This window comes from Oncorhynchus clarkii, chromosome 5, assembly GCF_045791955.1.
Source record: "Oncorhynchus clarkii lewisi isolate Uvic-CL-2024 chromosome 5, UVic_Ocla_1.0, whole genome shotgun sequence".
NCBI classification, from domain to species: Eukaryota; Metazoa; Chordata; class Actinopteri; order Salmoniformes; family Salmonidae; genus Oncorhynchus; species Oncorhynchus clarkii.
The window spans coordinates 37,013,772-37,033,534 of NC_092151.1; the positions used below are offsets into that span (position 1 = coordinate 37,013,772).

General features: G+C 41.7%; 1 protein-coding gene across 3 annotated transcripts; it reads left to right on the top strand.

The window, feature by feature from the left end:
• Positions 1–2,766: 2,766 nt before the first annotated feature.
• Positions 2,767–17,577, top strand: LOC139408764 (proline dehydrogenase 1, mitochondrial-like). Of its 3 annotated transcripts, none has more exons than XR_011634320.1 (15): positions 2,784–3,217; positions 7,157–7,365; positions 10,344–10,378; positions 11,266–11,415; positions 11,640–11,704; positions 11,826–11,942; positions 12,198–12,277; positions 12,401–12,482; positions 12,715–12,807; positions 13,463–13,609; positions 14,094–14,269; positions 14,540–14,638; positions 14,878–14,966; positions 15,384–15,924; positions 17,490–17,577. XR_011634320.1 is itself a non-coding variant. In XM_071153061.1 (14 exons), the coding sequence occupies exons 1-14, from the start codon at positions 2,867–2,869 to the stop codon at positions 15,572–15,574; spliced, it is 1,884 nt and encodes a 627-aa protein (XP_071009162.1). In that variant the 5' UTR covers positions 2,767–2,866; the 3' UTR covers positions 15,575–17,577. The 3 variants fall into 3 exon arrangements, 1 of the variants encoding a protein (XP_071009162.1); XR_011634319.1 differs by having other exon boundaries at positions 2,785–3,217; positions 15,384–16,126; XM_071153061.1 differs by having other exon boundaries at positions 2,767–3,217; positions 15,384–17,577.
• The last annotated feature ends 2,186 nt before the right edge of the window (positions 17,578–19,763 follow it).

Consider the following 19,763-nt stretch of genomic DNA (forward strand, 5'->3'; position numbering starts at 1 on the left):
TATTCAGGCCATGTATGCATATGTATTGACTTGGGTGAAGGGTTATCTTTTCAAACAGAAGCTGAATATAAAACCTTTATGACTGCATGGTTGTAAAATTCTGGCTCCCAGACGGTATTAAGGTGTAGGATAAGCTCATCGATTGCTGTATCCCCAGACAGAAGATGCCGCCAGGCAAATACACTAGCACACCTTAACAATAGGCTTAAATTTTCCGCATTGACTGACCTCCATGTCTTAAAGTAATGATGGACTGTCGTTTCACTTTGCTTGTTTGAGCTGTTCTTGCCATAATATGGACTGGGTTTTTCACCAAATAGGGCTATCTTCTGTAAACCAACCCTACCATGTCACAACACAACTGACTAGTTCAAATGCATTAAGAAGGAAAGCAATTCCACAAATTAACTTTTAACAAGGCACACCTGTTAATTTAAATGCATTCCAGGTGACTACCTCATGGTTGAGAGCATTTTTTTAATGTATTTATTTAATCTTTATTTAACCAGGTAGGCAAGTTCTCATTTACAATTGCGACCTGGCCAAGATAAAACAAAGCAGTTCAACACATACAACAACACAGAGTTACACATGGAGTAAAAAAAACATACAGTCATTAATACAGTAGAAAAGTAAGTCTATATACAATGTGAGCAAATGAGGTGAGATAAGGGAGGTAAAGGCAAAAAAAGGCCATGGTGGAGAGGTAAATACAATATGGCAAGTACAACACTGGAATGGTAGATTTGCAGTGGAAGAATGTACAAGGTAGAAATAGAAATAATGGGGAATAAAATAAATAAATAAATAAAAACAGTAGGGGATGGGGTAGTTGTTTTGGCTAAATTATACATGGGCTATGTACAGGTGCAGTAATCTGTGAGCTGCTCTGACAGCTGGTGCTTAAAGCTAGTGAGGGAGATAAGTGTTTCCAGTTTCAGTGATTTTGTAGTTTGTTCCAGTCATTGGCAGCAGAGAACTGGAAGGAGAGGCGGCCAAATGAGGAATTGGCTTTGGGGGTGACCAGAGAGATATACCTGCTGGAGCGTGTGCTACAGGTGGGTGCTGCTATGGTGACCAGCGAGCTGAGATAAGGGGGGACTTTACCTAGCAGGGTCTTGTAGATGACCTGGAGCCAGTGGGTTTGGCGACGAGTATGAAGAATGCCAAGAGTGTGCAAAGCTGTCATCAAGGCAAAGAGTGGCTACTTTGAAGAATCTCAAATATAAAACATACTTTAATTTTAACACTTTTTTGGTTACTACATGATTCCATATGTGTTATTTCATAGTTTTGATGTCTTCGATATTATTATACAATGTAGAAAATAGTCTAAATAAAGAAAAACCATTGAATGAGTAGGTGTGTCAAAACTTTTGACTGGTAGTATATATATCCAGACTGGCATTATACTATCGCATCAGGGGCTTAAAACTTCTTCGGGATCAATGGTTCCCCCCAAGTGACGGTTGAGCTAACGTAGGCTAATGTGATTAGCATGAGGTTGTAAGTAACAAGAACATTTCCCAGGACATAGACATATCTGATTTTGGCAAAAAGCTTAAATTCTTGTTAATCTAACTGCATTGTCCAATTTACAAAAGCTATTACAGTGAAAGAATACCATGCTATTGTTTGAAGAGTTATAAACTTGAAAAGTTATTAATAAAACAATTAGGAACATTTGGGCAGTCTTGATACATTTTGAACAGAAATGTAATGGTTCATTGGATCAGTCTAAACTTTGCACATACACCATACCTGCCATCTAGTGGCCAAAATCTAAATTGTGCCTGGGCTGGAATAATACATTAAGGCCTTTCTCTTGCATTTCAAAGATGGTACACATTTTTTTTAAACTGTTGTTTTTTTTCTTTGTATTTTCTTTCACCAGATCTAATGTGTTATATTATCCTACATTAATTTCACATTTCCACAAACTTAAAGGTGTTTCCTTTCAAATGGTATCAATAATATGCGTATTCTTGCTTCACTGCCTGAGCTACAGGCAGTTAGATTTGGGTATGTCATTGTAGGCCAATAATTTTTTTTAAAGGGTCCGGATCCTGTGCAGTCACAAAAACCATTAAAGCGCTATGATGAAACTGGCTCTCATGAGGACCCCCACAGAAAAGGAATCCCAGAGTTACCTTTGCTGCAGAGGATAAATTCAATATAGTTAACTGCACGTCAGATTGCAGCCCAAATAATTGCAGACACATCTCAACATCAACTGTTCAGAGGAGACTGGGTGAATCAGGCATTCATGGTTGAATTACTGCAAAGAAACCACTACCAAAGGATAGAAGAACAGACTGGCTTTGGCCAAGAAACACGAGCAATTGAAATTAGACTGGTGGAAATCTGTCCTTTGGTCTGAAGAGTCCAAATGTGGGATTTTTGGTTCCATCCGTCATGTCTTTGTGACGCAGAGTAGGTGAATGGAAGACCTCCGCATGTGTGGTTCCCACCGTGAAGCATGGAGGAGGAGGTGGGATGTGTGGGGGTGCTTTTCTGGTGACCCTGTGATTTATTTAGAATTCAAGGCACACTTAACCAACATGGCTACCACAGCATTCTGCAGCTATACGCCATCTCAAGATTTATAATTCAACAACCCAAATGTCACCTTTGATTTGATTGTAGTTCTTATGAAGGACATGCTGTCGCCTTATTATTTGCCGAACAGTGGGAAGGGGGAGTTCCTCATAACACCGAGTTCATGCTAAACGCGTCAGAGTAGGCGGTCCTTGCCTTATAAACACTGCGCATGCGCACCAACTGTCAGTCGAACTACGAACTAGAACTGCTATAGCTACGCGCCCTCTAACGCAATATTTTTTATGACTTTAAATACAGCTAACTAATGTCGTACACTAAAGTAATACCAGGTCTAGTCAGGGCAAATTCTGACAACATCAAGAGAATATGCTTGTCTCAGGGGAGATTTCGGTCCACGGTCGCATCCAAGCAACGTAAGGAGGTTGAAGGAGGGAAAGAAGAGCAGCAACTTGTTGAGTGCACCGTGGTGAAAGCTGTTCAAGCAGACCTCATCAGCCAAACAAAAAATAACACCGATGCTCAAACACGGAAGATCGCAATCGACTTTGATAATACACACGAAGCGTATAAAAGTAAAGATAACATTGAGCTGCTTAGAAGTCTGTTGGTCTTCAAGCTTTGCACATTCGACTTCCTCGTTGACAAGAACAAGGAGGTAGGGACATTCTTTTGATGAGATTGTTTTTGCTACATTGTGGTTAGTAGTAAATGGTGTGGTTAGTAGAACTATGATACAAGTGATTAACATTTCTGACTGTCAAATAACCATTATTCAAAAACACAAAATGGCATGTTAACAGGGGTCCAGGGAGTCTCGCAGTGAAAAAGCTAAAATTCACTACTTTCATTCAATTGCTTGCTCTGACCACATATTGTAGCTTGCTTTACGCGCGACCCACGTGACTACATAACGAGCAATACAAGGATGTAGAGAGGCCAAGTACACCTGACTGCAGTGTGCAGTTCTGGGTGGGGCTCATTGTGGGCGGAGGCCCACGTTTGACCCCACCCACCGGTGTTTTTTTTGTCCATTTGAGGTTTGACAGTCACACACTGAATACGAACACACGTTTGTGCAAGGCGTCGTAAGAAATATTATATAAAGTGGTACCAGCACATAACACTTTTTGGTTCATGCTATATTTGAGACAAGCTACTGATATTGTTGCAGTGAACAACATTCTTGTTATGTATGTCATGTACTGGTAAAATTGTGTTGATAAATGTTATAACTTTGTAATTATATTATTTAATTGAGTATATATATATATATATATATATATATATATCAGTTACTACCTGTCCTGATTTATAATGCTATTTACTTTCCTCATGAGAATGGAGACCATATAGGCATACTGACATGTATGAATGTGCTTTGTACACTAAGTTATACCAGCTCCAGTAAAGAGATCAGAGACTCAGGTGACTTCTACGTCATCTTTACTAAACCACATAGCACAGTTGCCCTGGGGACTGTTTAAGGGCCTCTGGGTGCTCTTGAGGGGCCACTGGATGCTGATGGTATGTCAGGTGCTTCAGAAACTGTGTTCTGTTGATTATAGTTCCTGTGCAATAGCAACATTGAAAGTGTGTCACATTTCTGCAACTGAAGCCACACTTTATGATTGTGAACTCTGGAAGAGAGGAATAATAGTAAAGTAACAAGTTATACAACTTAATTAAATACACTGATGTAACTGAAAAAACAGGGCAAATCAAAAAACGTGAACGTCAAATATATTCCAAAAACAAAGAAAGAAATAGTACCTCTGTGCCTCACTGACGCATGACCTTTGAAGTGGTTGTTGACTTTTGATGTGGTTGTTGACCATATATTGTTCAGCCTTATATGTGCAGAAGGGCCAGTGATGAAGTTGACTGCTGCTGCATTTTTTTATTTTGGGAATCTCGCTCTCCAAAAACACACTAACGTGTCTCTATACTAGAGGTCGGCCGATTAATCGGAATGGCCGATTAATTAGGGCAGATTTCAAGTTTCCATAACAATCGGAAATCAGTATTTTTGGGCGGCGATTTTTATTTGTATTTTTTTTTCATATTTTTTTTATACCTTTATTTAACTAGGCAAGTCAGTTAAGAACACATTCTTATTTTCAATTACGGCCTAGGAACGGTGGGATAACTGCCTTGTTCAGGGGCAGAACGACAGATTTTCACCTTGTCAGCTCGTGGGATCCAAACTTGCAACCGTACAGTTAACTAGTCCAACGCAATAACGACCTGACTCTCTCTCGTTGCACTCCACAAGGAGACTGCCTGTTACGCGAATGCAGTAAGCCAAGGTAAGTTGCTAGCTAGCATTAAACTTCTCTTATAAAAAACAATCAATCATAATCACTAGTTAACTACACATGGTTGATGATATTACTAGATATTATCTAGCGTGTCCCGCGTTGCATATAATCTGACTGAGCGTACAAGTATCTAAGTATCTGACTGAGCGGTGGTAGGCAGAAGCAGGCGCGTAAACATTCATTCAAACAGCATTTTCGTGCATTTTGCCAGCAGCTCTTCATTGTGCGTTGGGCTGTTTATGACTTCAAGCCTATCAACTCCTGAGATGAGGCTGGTGTAACCGAAGTGAAATGGCTAGCTAGTTAGCGCGCGCTAATAGCATTTCAAACGTCACTCGCTCTGAGCCTTCTAGTAGTTGTTCCCCTTGCTCTGCATGGGTAACGCTGCTTCGAGGGTGGCTGTTGTCATTGTGTTGCTGGTTCGAGCCCAGTGAGGAGCGAGGAGAGGGACGGAAGCTATACTGTTACACTGGCAATACTATAGTGCCTATAAGAACATCCAATAGTCAAAGGTTAATGAAATACAAATGGTATAGAGGGAAATAGTCCTATAATTCCTATAATAACTACAACCTAAAACTTCTTACCTGGGAATATTGAAGACTCATGTTAAAAGGAACCACCAGCTTTCATATGTTCTCATGTTCTGAGCAAGGAACTGAAACATTAGCTTTCTTTCATAGCACATATTGCACTTTTACTTTCTTCTCCAACACTTTGCTTTTGCATTATTTAAACCAAATTGAACATGTTTCATTATTTACTTGAGGCTATATATATTGATTTTATTGATGTATTATATTAAGTTAAAATAAGTGTTCATTCAGTATTGTTGTAATTGTCATTACTACATATAAATAAAAAAAATCAGCCGATTTAATTGGCATCGGCTTTTTTGGTCCTCCAATAATCGGTATCGGCATCGCAAAATCATAATTGTAGACCTCCACGAGTCTGGTTCATCCTTGGGAGCAATTTCCAAATGCCTGAAACAATACAAACAAACAATAGTACAAACAATAGTATGCAATTATAAACACCATGGGACCACGCAACCGCCATACCGCTTAGGAAGGAGATGTGTTCTGTCTCCTAGAGATGAACGTACTTTGGTGCGAAAAGTGCAAATCACTCCTAGAACAACAGCAAAAAACCTTGTGGAGATGCTGGAGGTACAAACAGGCACAAAAGTATCTATATCCATAGTAAAACGAGTCCTATATCGACATAACCTGAAAGGCCGCTCAGCAAGGAAGAAGCCACTGCTCCAAAACTGCCATAAAAAGCCAGACTACGATTTGCAACTTTACATGGAGACAAAGATGGTACTTTTTGGAGAAATGTACTCTGCTCTGATGAAACAAAAATAGAACTGTTTGGCCATAATGACCATTGTTATGTTTGGAGGAAAATGGGGGAGGCTTGCAAGCCGAAGAACACCATCCCAACCGTGAAGCACGGGGGTGGCAGCATCATGTTGCTTTGCTGCAGGAGGGACTGGTTCACTTCACAAAATAGATGGCATCCTGAGGAGGTAGGAAATTATGTGGATATATTGAAGCAACATCTCAAGACATCAGTCAGGAAATTAAAGCTTGGTCGCAATTGGTTTTTCCAAATGGACAATGACCCCAAGCATACTTCCAAAGTTGTGGCAAAATTGCTTAAGGACAGTAAAGTCAAGGTACTGGAGTGGCCATCGCAAAGCCCTGACCTCAATCCTATAGAAAATGTGTGGGCAGAACTGAAAAAGCGTGTGCGAGCAAGGAGGCCTACAAACCTGACTCAGTTACACCAGCTCTGTCAGGGAGGAATGGTCCAATATTCACCCAACTTATTGTGGGAAGCTTGTGGAAGGCTACCTGAAATGTTTGACCCAAGTTAAACAATTTAAAGGCAATGCTACCAAATACTAATTGTGTATGTCAAATTCTGACCCACTGGGAATGTGATGAAAGAAATAAAAGCTGAAATAAATCTTATTATTATTCTGACATTTAACATTCTTAAAATAAAGTGGTGATCCCAACTGACCCAAGACAGGGTATTTTTACTAGGATTAATTGTTAGTAATTGTGAACATCTTGTCATCCAGAGTCACATTTATGTATTTTCCAAGCTATAGCTCACAATATTTTAACATACAGCAGGTTTTTAAAGGACCCCCCAAAAAAAATTGCGATACTGGTATCGTCAAAGCCCTACACATTTTAAGGAACACTACTCGAGCTGGGGAGTTGTGGGTCTAACTCAGTTGATTATTTGCTCTGTCTCAGTTGATGGACCTCAGCAAGAAAGTGTTTGGCAAGCGGCTGTTTGAGAGGCTGATGAAGATGACGTTCTACGGGCAGTTTGTAGCTGGGGAGGACCATAACTCCATCAAGCCTCTGATCCATAAGAACCAGGCCTTTGGCGTGGGGTCAGTCCTGGATTACAGTGTGGAGGAGGACCTGACGCAAGAGGAGGCAGAGAAGAAGGAGATGGAGTAAGTAGTCTCTGTCATCCCTAGTCTATATCTCACAAACCCGGCCTCTATAACTCTAATAAAGGATATAGGGCTCCACACTTCAAACACAAGCATCAACATTTTAGTTATTGATTAGGAATCATTGATTTATTTATAACTATGTGCTATGGAGTGAGATGCCTATATTACTACCTCATTGGCTACTATGTAAACATGTTATGCAATTGACCTACGGCAAAATGCCATTGTCAAAATCACCCTATCTGATCCAATACTATTTGGCAAGGTTACGGCATACAGTTCCATATGTTGTACTTTTCTCTGATTTTACTGTAAGTTCTCCCTGCTATGTCTGTCTTTCTCCCTTTGAAACCCACAGCCTTACACGTGTTTCATATTCATTAAAACCGGTGTTTACAACGTCCCACCATAAAACATTTTTCTTGCGTCACTTTCAGTATCTGACGTTGCCCAGCAATACTCAGACACTATTGGTCAGTTCAGACATACCCCTCTCGCCAGATTTGTTGAGCTGAAGGAGCACATTTATTCCAGTCCCTTTGAGAATGCAGTCACATGAGGTGGATTGAAACAAGCCAGCCTTGTTGGGTAACTTGACGCAGCCTTTCAAAGGAAGCCCAGGGAGTGTTATGTGATGTGTTTTGGAAAGCAGCCCTCTCCTGTTTGGTCAGGGATTTTCTTAGACGGGCTATGCACACATTCAAGCTGAACTAACAATCGGAATACTGAAGCGGGCCCACTGAATGGTTCCAATTAAAGTGTACATTTGAGGAAGGGGCTTGAGTCCAGCAGAAATACATTCAATGTTAACAAATGTTATATTTTGTGTTACAGAAAGATTCAGTGATGCATACCATTTATGCATGCATAGCGCGCATTTCGTCATTAAAAACATGTTGCAGAACACATGTTGTGAACAAAATCCTACTTTCTCTATCAACTCAACCATAAGGAAATGTCCATATATGACAGTATTGGGGTCTACAAATCATTGCAAGTTATGGAACAGATTAGAGAAGGCTGTGTACTAGGTGGCTCAGTATTTTGGGTTACCCATCAGCCAGCTGCCTCCATCTCCCTTGGTTTCTGATGTAAACTAATGATTAGGGAAGGAGTTGCTGCATAGCAATGTCTCAGCAACAGGTCAAAGGTGAGCCAGGGGGTGGGGTGATGGATGGTGGATGGGAATAACAGTGAATGGGTTAGTGATACCATCAAAGACAAACTTGGTAACATTCTGGCCTTGCCTCATAATTGCTGTCGAACTCTTCACATGAGGAGACTAATCTGCACCTTTAGAGCCAAACTTCATGGATGGAATAACGCAAAACATCCTCTCCTCTCGTGTTAATAATTGGATGTACCAGGGTGAAGGATGACTCATATTCACTGGAATTGTTCAGACAAGTAAGGCTTTAACACCCCCTTAACGTGATGATGGTCCGTCCGTACAGGATCAACCTTTTGTGAATTAATCATTGTGGGAGTGTACCAGAGTTCCGGTCAACCTTTTATTTTTATTAGCGTTGGCAAAGGACATGCTTTGAGTTTCAAATGTCAAATTTCCATTGAGATTGTAGAGTTCAACATGTGCAATTATTTATCCCCAGATAACATTTAGTGATGTTGCAAAAAATAGATAGCTACATATCACAATATTTTTTGGGGACAATATTATATACACTGAGTATACAAAACATTTTTCCATGACATAGACTAACCAGGTGAATCCAGGTGAAAGCTATGATCCCTTATTGATATCACTTGTTAAATCCACTTAAATCAGTGTAGATGAAGGGGAGGAGACAGGTTAAAGAAGGATTTTTAAGCCTTGAGACAATTCAGACATGGATTGTGTATATGTGCCTTTCAGAGGGTGAATGGGCAAGACAAAAGATTTAAGTGCCTTTTGAACAGGGTTTGGTAGTAGGTGCCCTGACAAATTGAGGCTCTTCTGGGGTCAAAGGGGGTGTAACTCAATATTAGGAAGGTGTTCCTAATGTTTTGTATACTCAGTGTAGATATTTGACTCCCAAGTATCGATTGTGGAAAAATAAATAATACAAATAACATGTGTTACTGTAGGTAAAGCTTGTCGGATCTACTTGCGCCAAAACTCAGTGAGCCAACATTTTTTCAGCACTTTCATTTCCCTGACTGATCAAAACCTGTTTTCTCGTGCTCTTTCTTGTTCCTCTGCAGCAGACATATAGTGAGCAATATGCTTGGGACAGCAAATCACGGTATCGAATGGCAATACATATAGAATTGTGAGAATCGCAATACATATTGTATCGGCACCTAAAGTATCGCGATCGTATCGTGAGGTCCCTGGCAATTCCCAGCCCTAATAACATTGAGCGACGCAGCCACTGAGACAACAAAATAGCTCAAGGAGATCAATTCAGTAATGTGCTAATGAGAGCTCAATATCCTTCATTTTATTCAAGCTTGGGTTTTAGAGTGGTGGATCTAGACTGGATTAACCTAGGCCATGTGTGATGCACTGAGGTTTTGAAACAGCCCCCCTTGTGACTCACAGTCAGCACTCTGTTATCAGAAGTCCACAACAGCACAAGGGATCAAATAGCAGGACATTTGTACTTCTACCTAACGTTAGGCCCCCTGTGCTGCCAAGCGTACCGTTTATAGCACTGTCAACATATTGGCACACACACTGGATAGGTTGTCAAACGCCGTGCTCAAACTGATATTAACAGCTCCTGCATGGGGAGCCTGTCACACAACGTGATAATCTTTAGCGCATGACCTTGAGTTATGAAATTCAAACTCCTAATGCATTTGAAAACCTCATCTTACACCTTATCTACGTACTTCAACATGATGTCCAACATCTTATATGGTACTAAACACCTGAACACATTTACAGTTATCATTTGCTGTTATAGTGGAGGTGGCAGACCAGCATTGATATTAGACCTAATAGTGTTAATTTGATGTTTCATCTGTTTCAGCTCCTGTGTGTCTGAAGCTGAGAAAGAAAGTCCAGGTGTGTATTTGCTGGCGGAATGTCAAAAGTTGTCATTTACAGTACTTTATGATGGACTTGTTTTTAATGTGTACTTAATTTGTTGCAGTGCCAGCTGGAGAACACTTTGTAATGCAGGAACATGACTACAGTAAATGTTACTACTTGACAGACTTTTATTTATTTATTTCTGGTGCATCAAGCAATCTGGTTGGTGGATGTGGGGGGAGTGAAAGCAGCGGGGGTCACGTTGCCAGAATGTCTGTTACTTCAGCCGTGTGTCTGAATGCTAACCTCCTGGGTCTATGCCAGCGGTCATTTAAGGGTTGATATAGGACTCTTATAGCAGGTGACATGAGAGTTTGCATGGTTGAGGCAAGTGGTTTCATCTGGATTTACTCTGGAGGCTAGGGGAGGGGTTAAAAAGGGCAGATATGCATGTTAAGTTAGGGAGAAGCTGAAACCCTGGTTCATGTCATGTGCTGCATGTTTTGGGGCCCTGGACTTAAATGTATGCAACTCTCCCCCCGTGTATTTTTTCTGAGTGGCACTAGATATCTAAACATCTATTTTCTTTGACTTCTTTTGACGAATTGTCCACATTTCCAAAAATGGGATGGTATGCGTATGAGTCAGTGAAAAGAAGCACAGTCCTGCTCATGCATGTGTTTATGCTGATATATGCTAAGACTGATGTCACTGTTGCCACACGTTCTAAAGAAAAAGATCTTCAGGTATCTGTGCCAAATTAGGCCCGCGGTAGATGATTTAGCCGACGGTGGTGTGGGTCATTCCTATTGATACTAGGCTACTCCTGTCCTTTTCTCCCAGTGGCCGGTGTGACTACCCTAGTCTAGAAGAAAGTCTGGTCGCCTAGATAGACGTCTCATGTTGTCTTCTGACTGTAGGCGTTGACCACCGTGAGAAGAAGTACAAGGCCCACCGTCAGTTTGGGGACCGTCGTGGGGGCGTGGTCAGTGCCAGGACCTACTTCTATGCTGACGAGGCCAAGTGTGATGCCCAGATGGAGACCTTCCTAAACTGCATCAAAGCGTCAGGCGAGCACACAATAAAAATGCAGTGACTGCATCAATTCATGCTATTTTTCTAAACGTCTTTGAAAGGTCAACCTAACAATCCTTGAAAGGTCAAACTCATTGCAGATGTTCTTCTATCATGCTTAATATGATTCTTATGATCTGTTTATCAATGGTGTTGTTTCTGCACTAAATATTATGTTGCTGCACTAAATATTATGTTGTATCTTCATTATTCCTCTCAGGGGGGGCCTCTGTAGATGGATTTTCTGCCGTTAAGATGACTGCCCTGGGCCGCCCACAGTTTCTGGTGTGTAAGACACTGGCTGTTAGACGCCCCTTTTTAGCCCTTGATTTAACATTGGCAGTGATCGTGACAGTCCAGATTTATTTGTATAAAATGGTGCCCTTTCTGCTTCTCCCCTCTCCAGCTCCAGTTCTCAGAGGTGCTGGTGAAATGGAGGAGGTTCTTCAACCTCCTAGCAGCACAGCAGGGGAAGTCTGGCATGGATGCACTGGAGCAGAAACTGGAACTGGAACAGCTGAAGGTGCGTATCGCCTGGAGCAACACTCACAGTAGAGATGTGACTGAGGTCAAGCAGATTCCCAGCTTAAAAAGTAGATTCCCAGCTACTGAAAAGACTCCCTAGCGCTAACAGACTTTATTTCTGTGACAGCCTGTATGGTTTCTTTGAGACAAAAACACCTGTGGGGGAAAAAATGCTAGTAATTCCTTCTATCCTTAATGTTTCATCAGTATTAGGCTAGTTATTGAAATTATAAAAAAATGTTGTTTCCCGTAGGAGAGTTTGACTAAGCTGGGTGTTGGAAATAAAGACGACATTGAGAACTGGTTTACTGGAGAGAAACTGGGCTCATCAGGGTAAGAGGTTAAACTCACCTGGAATGCATCATGAGCACAAAGTCTATCTACTATAAAATGGAAAGGATGTGTGTATAGGACTGGACTTGACTTTGAATCTGCCATTTTCATCATGTTCTCCAGAACAATAGACCTCCTGGACTGGAATAGCTTGATCAACGACAGAACAAAGATCTCAAACTTGCTCGTCATTCCCAACGTTGAGGTGAGCTAGCCACATATTACACATTTACATACATTTACATACATATCCTTACAATATTTAACATGCAGCCAATGCTATCCACCTGAATTTGTTTGTACACAGAAACTCGAAGCACAAGTCCATCCATCCATGCAGAGTGTACATACATTATATGCATGCATACATTAATGCATTTTGTAGTTCAAGTCAAAGTTTACTCTTAATGAAATGTGCGTTTCCGCTGGTCTTCTAGAATGGTCAGCTGGAGCCTCTGTTGAGGAAGTTCACTGTTGAAGAGGAGAAACAGATGAAGAGGATGCTGCAGAGAGTGGATGTTCTGGCCAAGGTAAGGCGATTCTAGAGTTCAGTATAGGGCACTGTTGCCAAACATGGTTTTACAATTCAACAGTTGGTTAACGACAGTATATTGACCCAGCTGTTCACATATGAATTGGATCATGGGATGCAGTTAATCTCACATTTTACGAGAAACCTCAGTGAGCAGGCCAGGCCGTACGTTAGTTTATTGGAAATAAACCTTTTGTCAATAGTTTTGTTTGTCAGATTTACTAACTTCAAAAAAGAATAACGCAACTTCAGAAATGTCGTCATTGTTGGGAAAGGTTTCAGCCCCCTCTGTTTGAATTATAATTGCCCTCCTCCAATAGGAGCAAGAGTCTACTTCTATGACGTGTTGTATCCAGAGTCTGTTTGCTCTGAAGTGAGTCTCTATAGATAAAAGTAATAGCTTGGTCCCTAGATATTACATTATCATGGCTGTACTAAAGGCAACAGTAGATGGCAGTGGCCAAGTGCCTCCAAATGCTCAGCAACAGAAAAGAAGGCATAACATGACCACTGAAATGTTTCAAGTGATCCAGACAAATGGCTTCACTTTTGTGTTGAAGTAAAGCACCATTTGTATCCCAGGAGGTACCTAGGGTTAAAGCTGACTATCAGCGGAGGTTAACACAAGGCTGTTGTTGCTTTTCATATCCCAGCATGCAGTGGACAATGGGGTGAGGCTGATGGTGGACGCTGAGCAGACATACTTTCAGCCGGCCATCAGCAGACTGACCCTGGAGATGCAGAGGATCTTCAACAGAGAGAAGCCCATCATCTTTAATACCTACCAGTGCTACCTCAAGGTGAGTCCTTGACACCGTCCTCAACCCCCCTCCCATCTCTGGTTGTTGTTCATCTTCATGTGGAAACATGTTCCTTGCATTTTTGTCTAGCTCCGGACTGTTGGGACTACATGTACAATCTCATAGATTATGTAGCGTCGGGAGGCCATCTGTCTGTGTATGGACTTGTCATGCCCCTAGGAATAGAGGAAAACAGATTTCATAACCCCTTTCATAGTTAACCCATAAAAGCCTTCCATATTTAACCTATAAAAGACCAACCTACTATATAAACCTTTTAAACCTGCTATATCCATGTTTATGCTGCATCTTTGTAGTTTTATGATAAGGTGTGTACACATAAATCTGATATGAACATATTAAACAAAAATAACATGACTGTGTTCCTCATTTACCCTTTATAAGAGATGTAATGGACACTCGGGTGATTTGTGTTGTTAACCATAGCGTTATATAATTGTGTGACCTATTATGACTTCTACAGGAAGCGTATGACAATGTGTCTGTGGACGTGGAGCTGTCCCGGCGTGAGGGCTGGTACTTTGGGGCCAAGCTGGTTCGCGGCGCCTACATGTACCAGGAGAGGAGCAGAGCGGAGGAAATCGGTTATGAGGACCCCATCAACCCAGATTACGAGGCCACCAATAGAATGTACCACAAGTAAGGCCCATAAATGTGCTCCGGTGTGAAGTTGCCCCAAGGTACAGATCTAGGATCAGCTTCCCACCCCCAATTTTAACCTTAACCATTAGTGTGGAAAATGCTAAACTGACCTAAGATCAACTTCACCCTACTCCCAGTGGTGTTCTGTGTGACTTTAGTAACTTGGTATTTACTTGTTTGAATAGGGATATGCATTATGTGATGAAGTCATTATATCAGATCACTGGATTAGCTGAAGTTCATTGTCTCTTCCCTGATCCTCTGAAGGTGTTTAGAGTTTGTGTTGGAGGAGATCGACCACAACAGAAAGGCTAATGTCATGGTGGCGTCACACAACGAGGACACTGTCAAATTCACCCTGGGAAAGTAAGGCCAGCCTCTGGGCTTTATTCAATCAAGAGGCAGTTAGACTCGTTTAGGGTAGGATGTGCATCAGCTAGTGAATTCGCACATACATGTTGTTACACAAAACACCAAAACAATAGTGACACAACTTCATAGAAAGCAAATGTATTATATAAATGCTTATGTCAGTGAGGTGATGTTTATTATTGAGCAGTGTTATGTTTTTGAATATTTGCAACCCGTCTGTGTTGTTTTGGCAGGATGAACGAGATGGGTCTGTCCCCCACTGAGAAAAAGGTCTATTTTGGACAGCTGCTCGGCATGTGTGACCAGATAAGCTTCCCTCTAGGTACAATAATATCAACACGGGACTGTAGATTGTTGCTGTATAGTCAATGGGTTTATTGGAGATGAAGATTTATTGATTGGCATTTTGGTTAGGAATCTTCTGAGAGAAATCTTCAGAGTTCTTGAAGGCAAGCCTCCTTTAGGCCTCCATACCACAGACTCAACTATAGATGACTGCGAAACAAACAACGTCAGGATCTCACTCAGTCACCTTATACCATACCATAGTTCTCCTTACACATTTGGTTGTTATATATAATATTGCTTTCTATTGTTTTGCAAAATTAGTTTAGAAACTAAAACGTTTAGACAAAAATAACTAATGTTTTTTTGTGCTCGGGTGAAACATATTGCCTGTTGTTGTAGCTTCTCCAGTCACATAACATGTTTCACACTCCCTCTCCGTCTCTGAGAATAGGCCAGGCTGGATTCCCAGTGTACAAGTACGTCCCCTACGGCCCAGTCAACGAGGTCATCCCCTACCTGTCTCGCCGTGCCCTGGAGAACAGGGGCTTCATGAAGGGATCCCAGAGGGAGCGCAGCCTGTTGTGGAAGGAGCTCAAACGCAGGCTGCTCAACGGACAGATCCTCTACAAGCCTGTGTACTGACTGAGCTGACTGACTGGCACACCAGCACTCTGCCCCTTTAAAACATTCCAGTGTCTTAACTGAACCTGCCCTGGTCACAATGGAGGAACCCGAACTGCCACTTAATTGGAATTTTCACATAGTCATGCACTGATGTCAATGGGAGACTAAAGTGAAAATTTGACTTCCAGTAAGTGGAAGTTAGGGTTTACCCCTCTGGCTTTAGAATGTACTGTAGGTAGGTGTGTCTAGTACTGAGATATGATCCTAATGCCAAGTGACCCTCTACCTTCCTTTTGCTCTATTTATTGCTGTTGAAAGTGTCCTTATTATATACCATGATCCTTATCCACTGCTTTTGTCATGGTTTAGTGGCTTACAGTGGCTTGCGAAAGTATTCACCCCCTTGGCATTTTTCCTATTTTGTTGCCTTATAACCTGGAATTAAAATAGATTTTTTGGGGTGGGTTTGTATCATTTGATTTACACAACATGCCTACCACTTTGAAGATGCAACATTTTTTTTCTTGTGAAACAAACAAGAAATATGACCAAAAAATGTAACACTTGATCGTGCATAACTATTCACCCCCCCAAAGTCAATACTTTTTAGAGCCACCTTTTGCAGCAATTAGAGTTGGAAGTCTCTTGGGGTATGTCTCTATAAGCTTGGCACATCTAGCCACTGGGATTTTTGCCCATTCTTCAAGGCAAAACTGCTCCAGCTCCTTCAAGTTGGATGGGTTCCGCTGGTGTACAGCAATCTTTAAGTTACGACAGATTCTTAATTGGATTGAGGTCTGGGCTTTGACTAGGCCATTCCAATACATTTAAATGTTTCCCTTTAAACCACTAAGTGTTGCTTTATCGGTATGCTTAGGGTCATTGTCCTGCTGGAAGGTGAACCTATGTCCCAGTCTCAAATCTCTTGAAGACTGAAACAGGTTTCCCTTAAGAATTTCCCTGTATTTAGCGCCATCCATTCTTCAATTCTAACCAATTTCCCATTCCTACTGATGGAGAAAAAAAACACAGCATGATGCTGCCACCACCATGCTTCACTGTGGGGATGGTGTTCTCGGGGCGATGAGAGGTGTTGGGTTTGATTCAGACATAGCGTTTTCCTTGATGACCAAAAAGCTCCATTTTAGTCTTATCTAACCAGAGTACCTTATATTTGTTTGGGGAGTCTCCCACATGCCTTTTGGCGAACACCAAACCTGTTTTCTTTTTTTTTTCTTCAAGCAATGGCTTTTCTGGACACTTCTGTAAAGCCCAGCTCCGTGGAGTGTACGGCTTGTGGTCCTATGGACAGATACTCTAATCTCAGCTGTGGAGCTTTGCAGCTCCTTCAGTGTTATCTTTGGTCTCTTTGTTGCCTCTGATTAATGCCTGGTCTGGGATTTTTGGTGGGCGGCCCTCTCTTGGCAGGTTTGTTGTGGTGCCATATTCTTTCAATTTTTTTATAATGGATTTAATGGTGCTCCGTGGGATGTTCAAAGTTTTGGATATCTTTTTATAACTCAACCCTGATCTGTACTTCTCTACGACTTTGTCCCAGACCTGTTTGGAGAGCTCCTTGGTTTTCATGGTGCTTGCTTAGTGGTGTTGCAGACTCTGGAGCCTTTCAAAACAGATGTGTATGTATATATATATATATATATATATACTGAGATCATGTGACACTTAGCTTGCACACAGGTGGACTTTATTTAAATTATGTTACTTCTGAAGGTAATTGGTTGCACCAGATCTTATTTAGGGTCTTTATAGCAAAGGGGGTGAATACATATGCATGCACCACTTTTCCATTATTTTTTATTTTTTTAAACAAGTTTTTTTTAATGCTATTTTATATATGTCCATTACATGAAATCCAAATAAAAATCCATTTAGATCACAGGTTGTAATGCAACAAAATAGGAAAAATGCCTAGGGTATGAATACTTTTGCAAGGCACTGTATTTGGTGGTATTTTTTATGTAAATAACTTATTGAGTGGTTGTATTAAACTGTATTTGACTACAGATTTTGTCTGGATTTATTTAGGCTCCTCTTTAATGTGTCCATTGTCTTTGTTTCCTTTCATGTTCAGAAACAGTTTTGTCAAAATGGAGTTGCCTGTTTAGAGATTCTCTGGTACTTACAGTATGTACATGGTCCTGTGGCTCAGTTGGTAGAGCATGGCGCTTGCAACGCCAGGGTTGCGGGTTTGATTCCTACGGAGGACAAGTATGACAAATGTTTCCACTCACAACTGTAAGTTGCTCTGGATAGGAGTGTCTGCCAAATTACGTAAATGTATCATTTTTAGCCAGTAGTTCTGAAAGTAGAGCACACAAGTTAATAGTGGTCCCTGAAAATTGTATACTACATCAGATACAGTGCGTTCTCGGACCCCTTTTCCACATTTTGTTATGTTACAGCCTTATTCTATTTCCAAAACGTTTTGGGACACTAAAGTCCATGGAGAATAAGAGCACCTCCTCCCAGCTGCCCGCCGCACTGAGGCTAGGAAACACTGTCATCACTGATTAAATCCACGATAATCGAGAATTTCAATAAGCATTTCTCTACGGCTGGCCATGCATTCCACCTGGCTACCCCAACCCTGGCCAACAGCTCTGCACCCCCCGCAGCAACTGGCCCAAATCAGCTGGGCTAGACAATCTGGACCATCTCTTCCTAAAATTATCCACCACCATTGTTGCAACCCCTATTGCTAGTTTGTTCAACCTCTCTTTCATATCGTCTGAGATTAACCCTAACCCACAATTTTGAATCCCACCGTACCTTTTCCGCTGTGTAATCCAGTTTCCGAGCTGGTCATGGGTGCACCTCAGCAACCCTCAAGGTCTGAAACGATATCATAACCGCCATCAATAAAAGACAGCACTGTGCCCCCATCTTCATCGACCTGGCCAAGGCTTTCGACTCTGTCAATCACTGTATTCTTATCGGCAGACTCAACAGCCTTGGTTTCTCTAATGACTGCCTCGCCTGGTTCACCAACTACTTCTCAGATAGAGTTCAGTGTGTCAAATCGAAGGGCCTGTTGTCCCGACCTCTGGCAATCTCTATGGGGGTGCCACAGGGTTCAATTCTCGGGCTGACTCTTTTCTCTGTTTCTATCAATGATGTCGATCTTGCTGCGGGTGATTCTTTGATCCACCTCTACGCATACGACACCATTCTGTATACATCTGGCCCTTCTTTGGACACTGTTAACAAACCTCCAAACGACCTTCAATGCCATACAACGCTCCTTCCGTGGCCTCCAACTGCTCTTAAATGCTAGTAAAACAAAATGCATGCTCTTCAACTGATCGCTGCACGCACCTGCCCGACGAGCATCACTACTCTGAACGGTTCTGACAACTATAAATACCTAGGTATCTGGCTAGACTATAAACTCTCCTTCCAGAGTCACATCAAGCATCTCCAATCCAAAATGAAATCTAGAATCGGCTTCCTATTTTGCAGCAAAGCCTCCTTCACTCATACTGCCAAACATACCCTTGTAAAACTGACTATCCTACCGATCCTTGACTTCGGCGATGTAATTTACAAAATAGCCTCCAACACTACTCAGCAAATTGGCTGCAGTCTATCACAGTGCCATCTGTTTTGTCACCAGATCCCCATATACTACCCACCACTGCGACCTGTATGATCTCATTGGCTGGTCCTCGCTACATATTCGTCGCCAAACCCACTGGCTCCAGGTCATCTATAAGTCTTTGCTAGGTAAAGCTCCGCCTTATCTCAGCTCACTGGTGACCATAGCAACACCCACCTGTAGCACGCGCTCCAGCAGCTATATTTCACTGGTCATCCCCAAAGCCAACACCTCCTTTGGCCGCCTTTCCTTCCAGTTCTCTGCTGCCAATGACTGGAACAAATTGCAAAAATCACTGAAGTTGGAGGCTTATATCTCCCTCTCTAACTTTAAGCGTCAGCTGTCAGAGCAGCTTACCGATCGCTGCAGCTGTACACAGCCCATCTGTAAATAGCCTATCTAACCAACTACCTACCTCATCCCATATTTGTTTTTGTTTTTCTGTTCTTTTTTGCACACTGGTATTTCTACTTGCACATCCTCATCTGTCACTCCAGTGTTAATTGCTAAATTGTAATTACTTCGCCACTATGGCCTATTTAATGCCTTACCTCCTTACTTCATTTGCACACACTGTATACCAATTTTTCT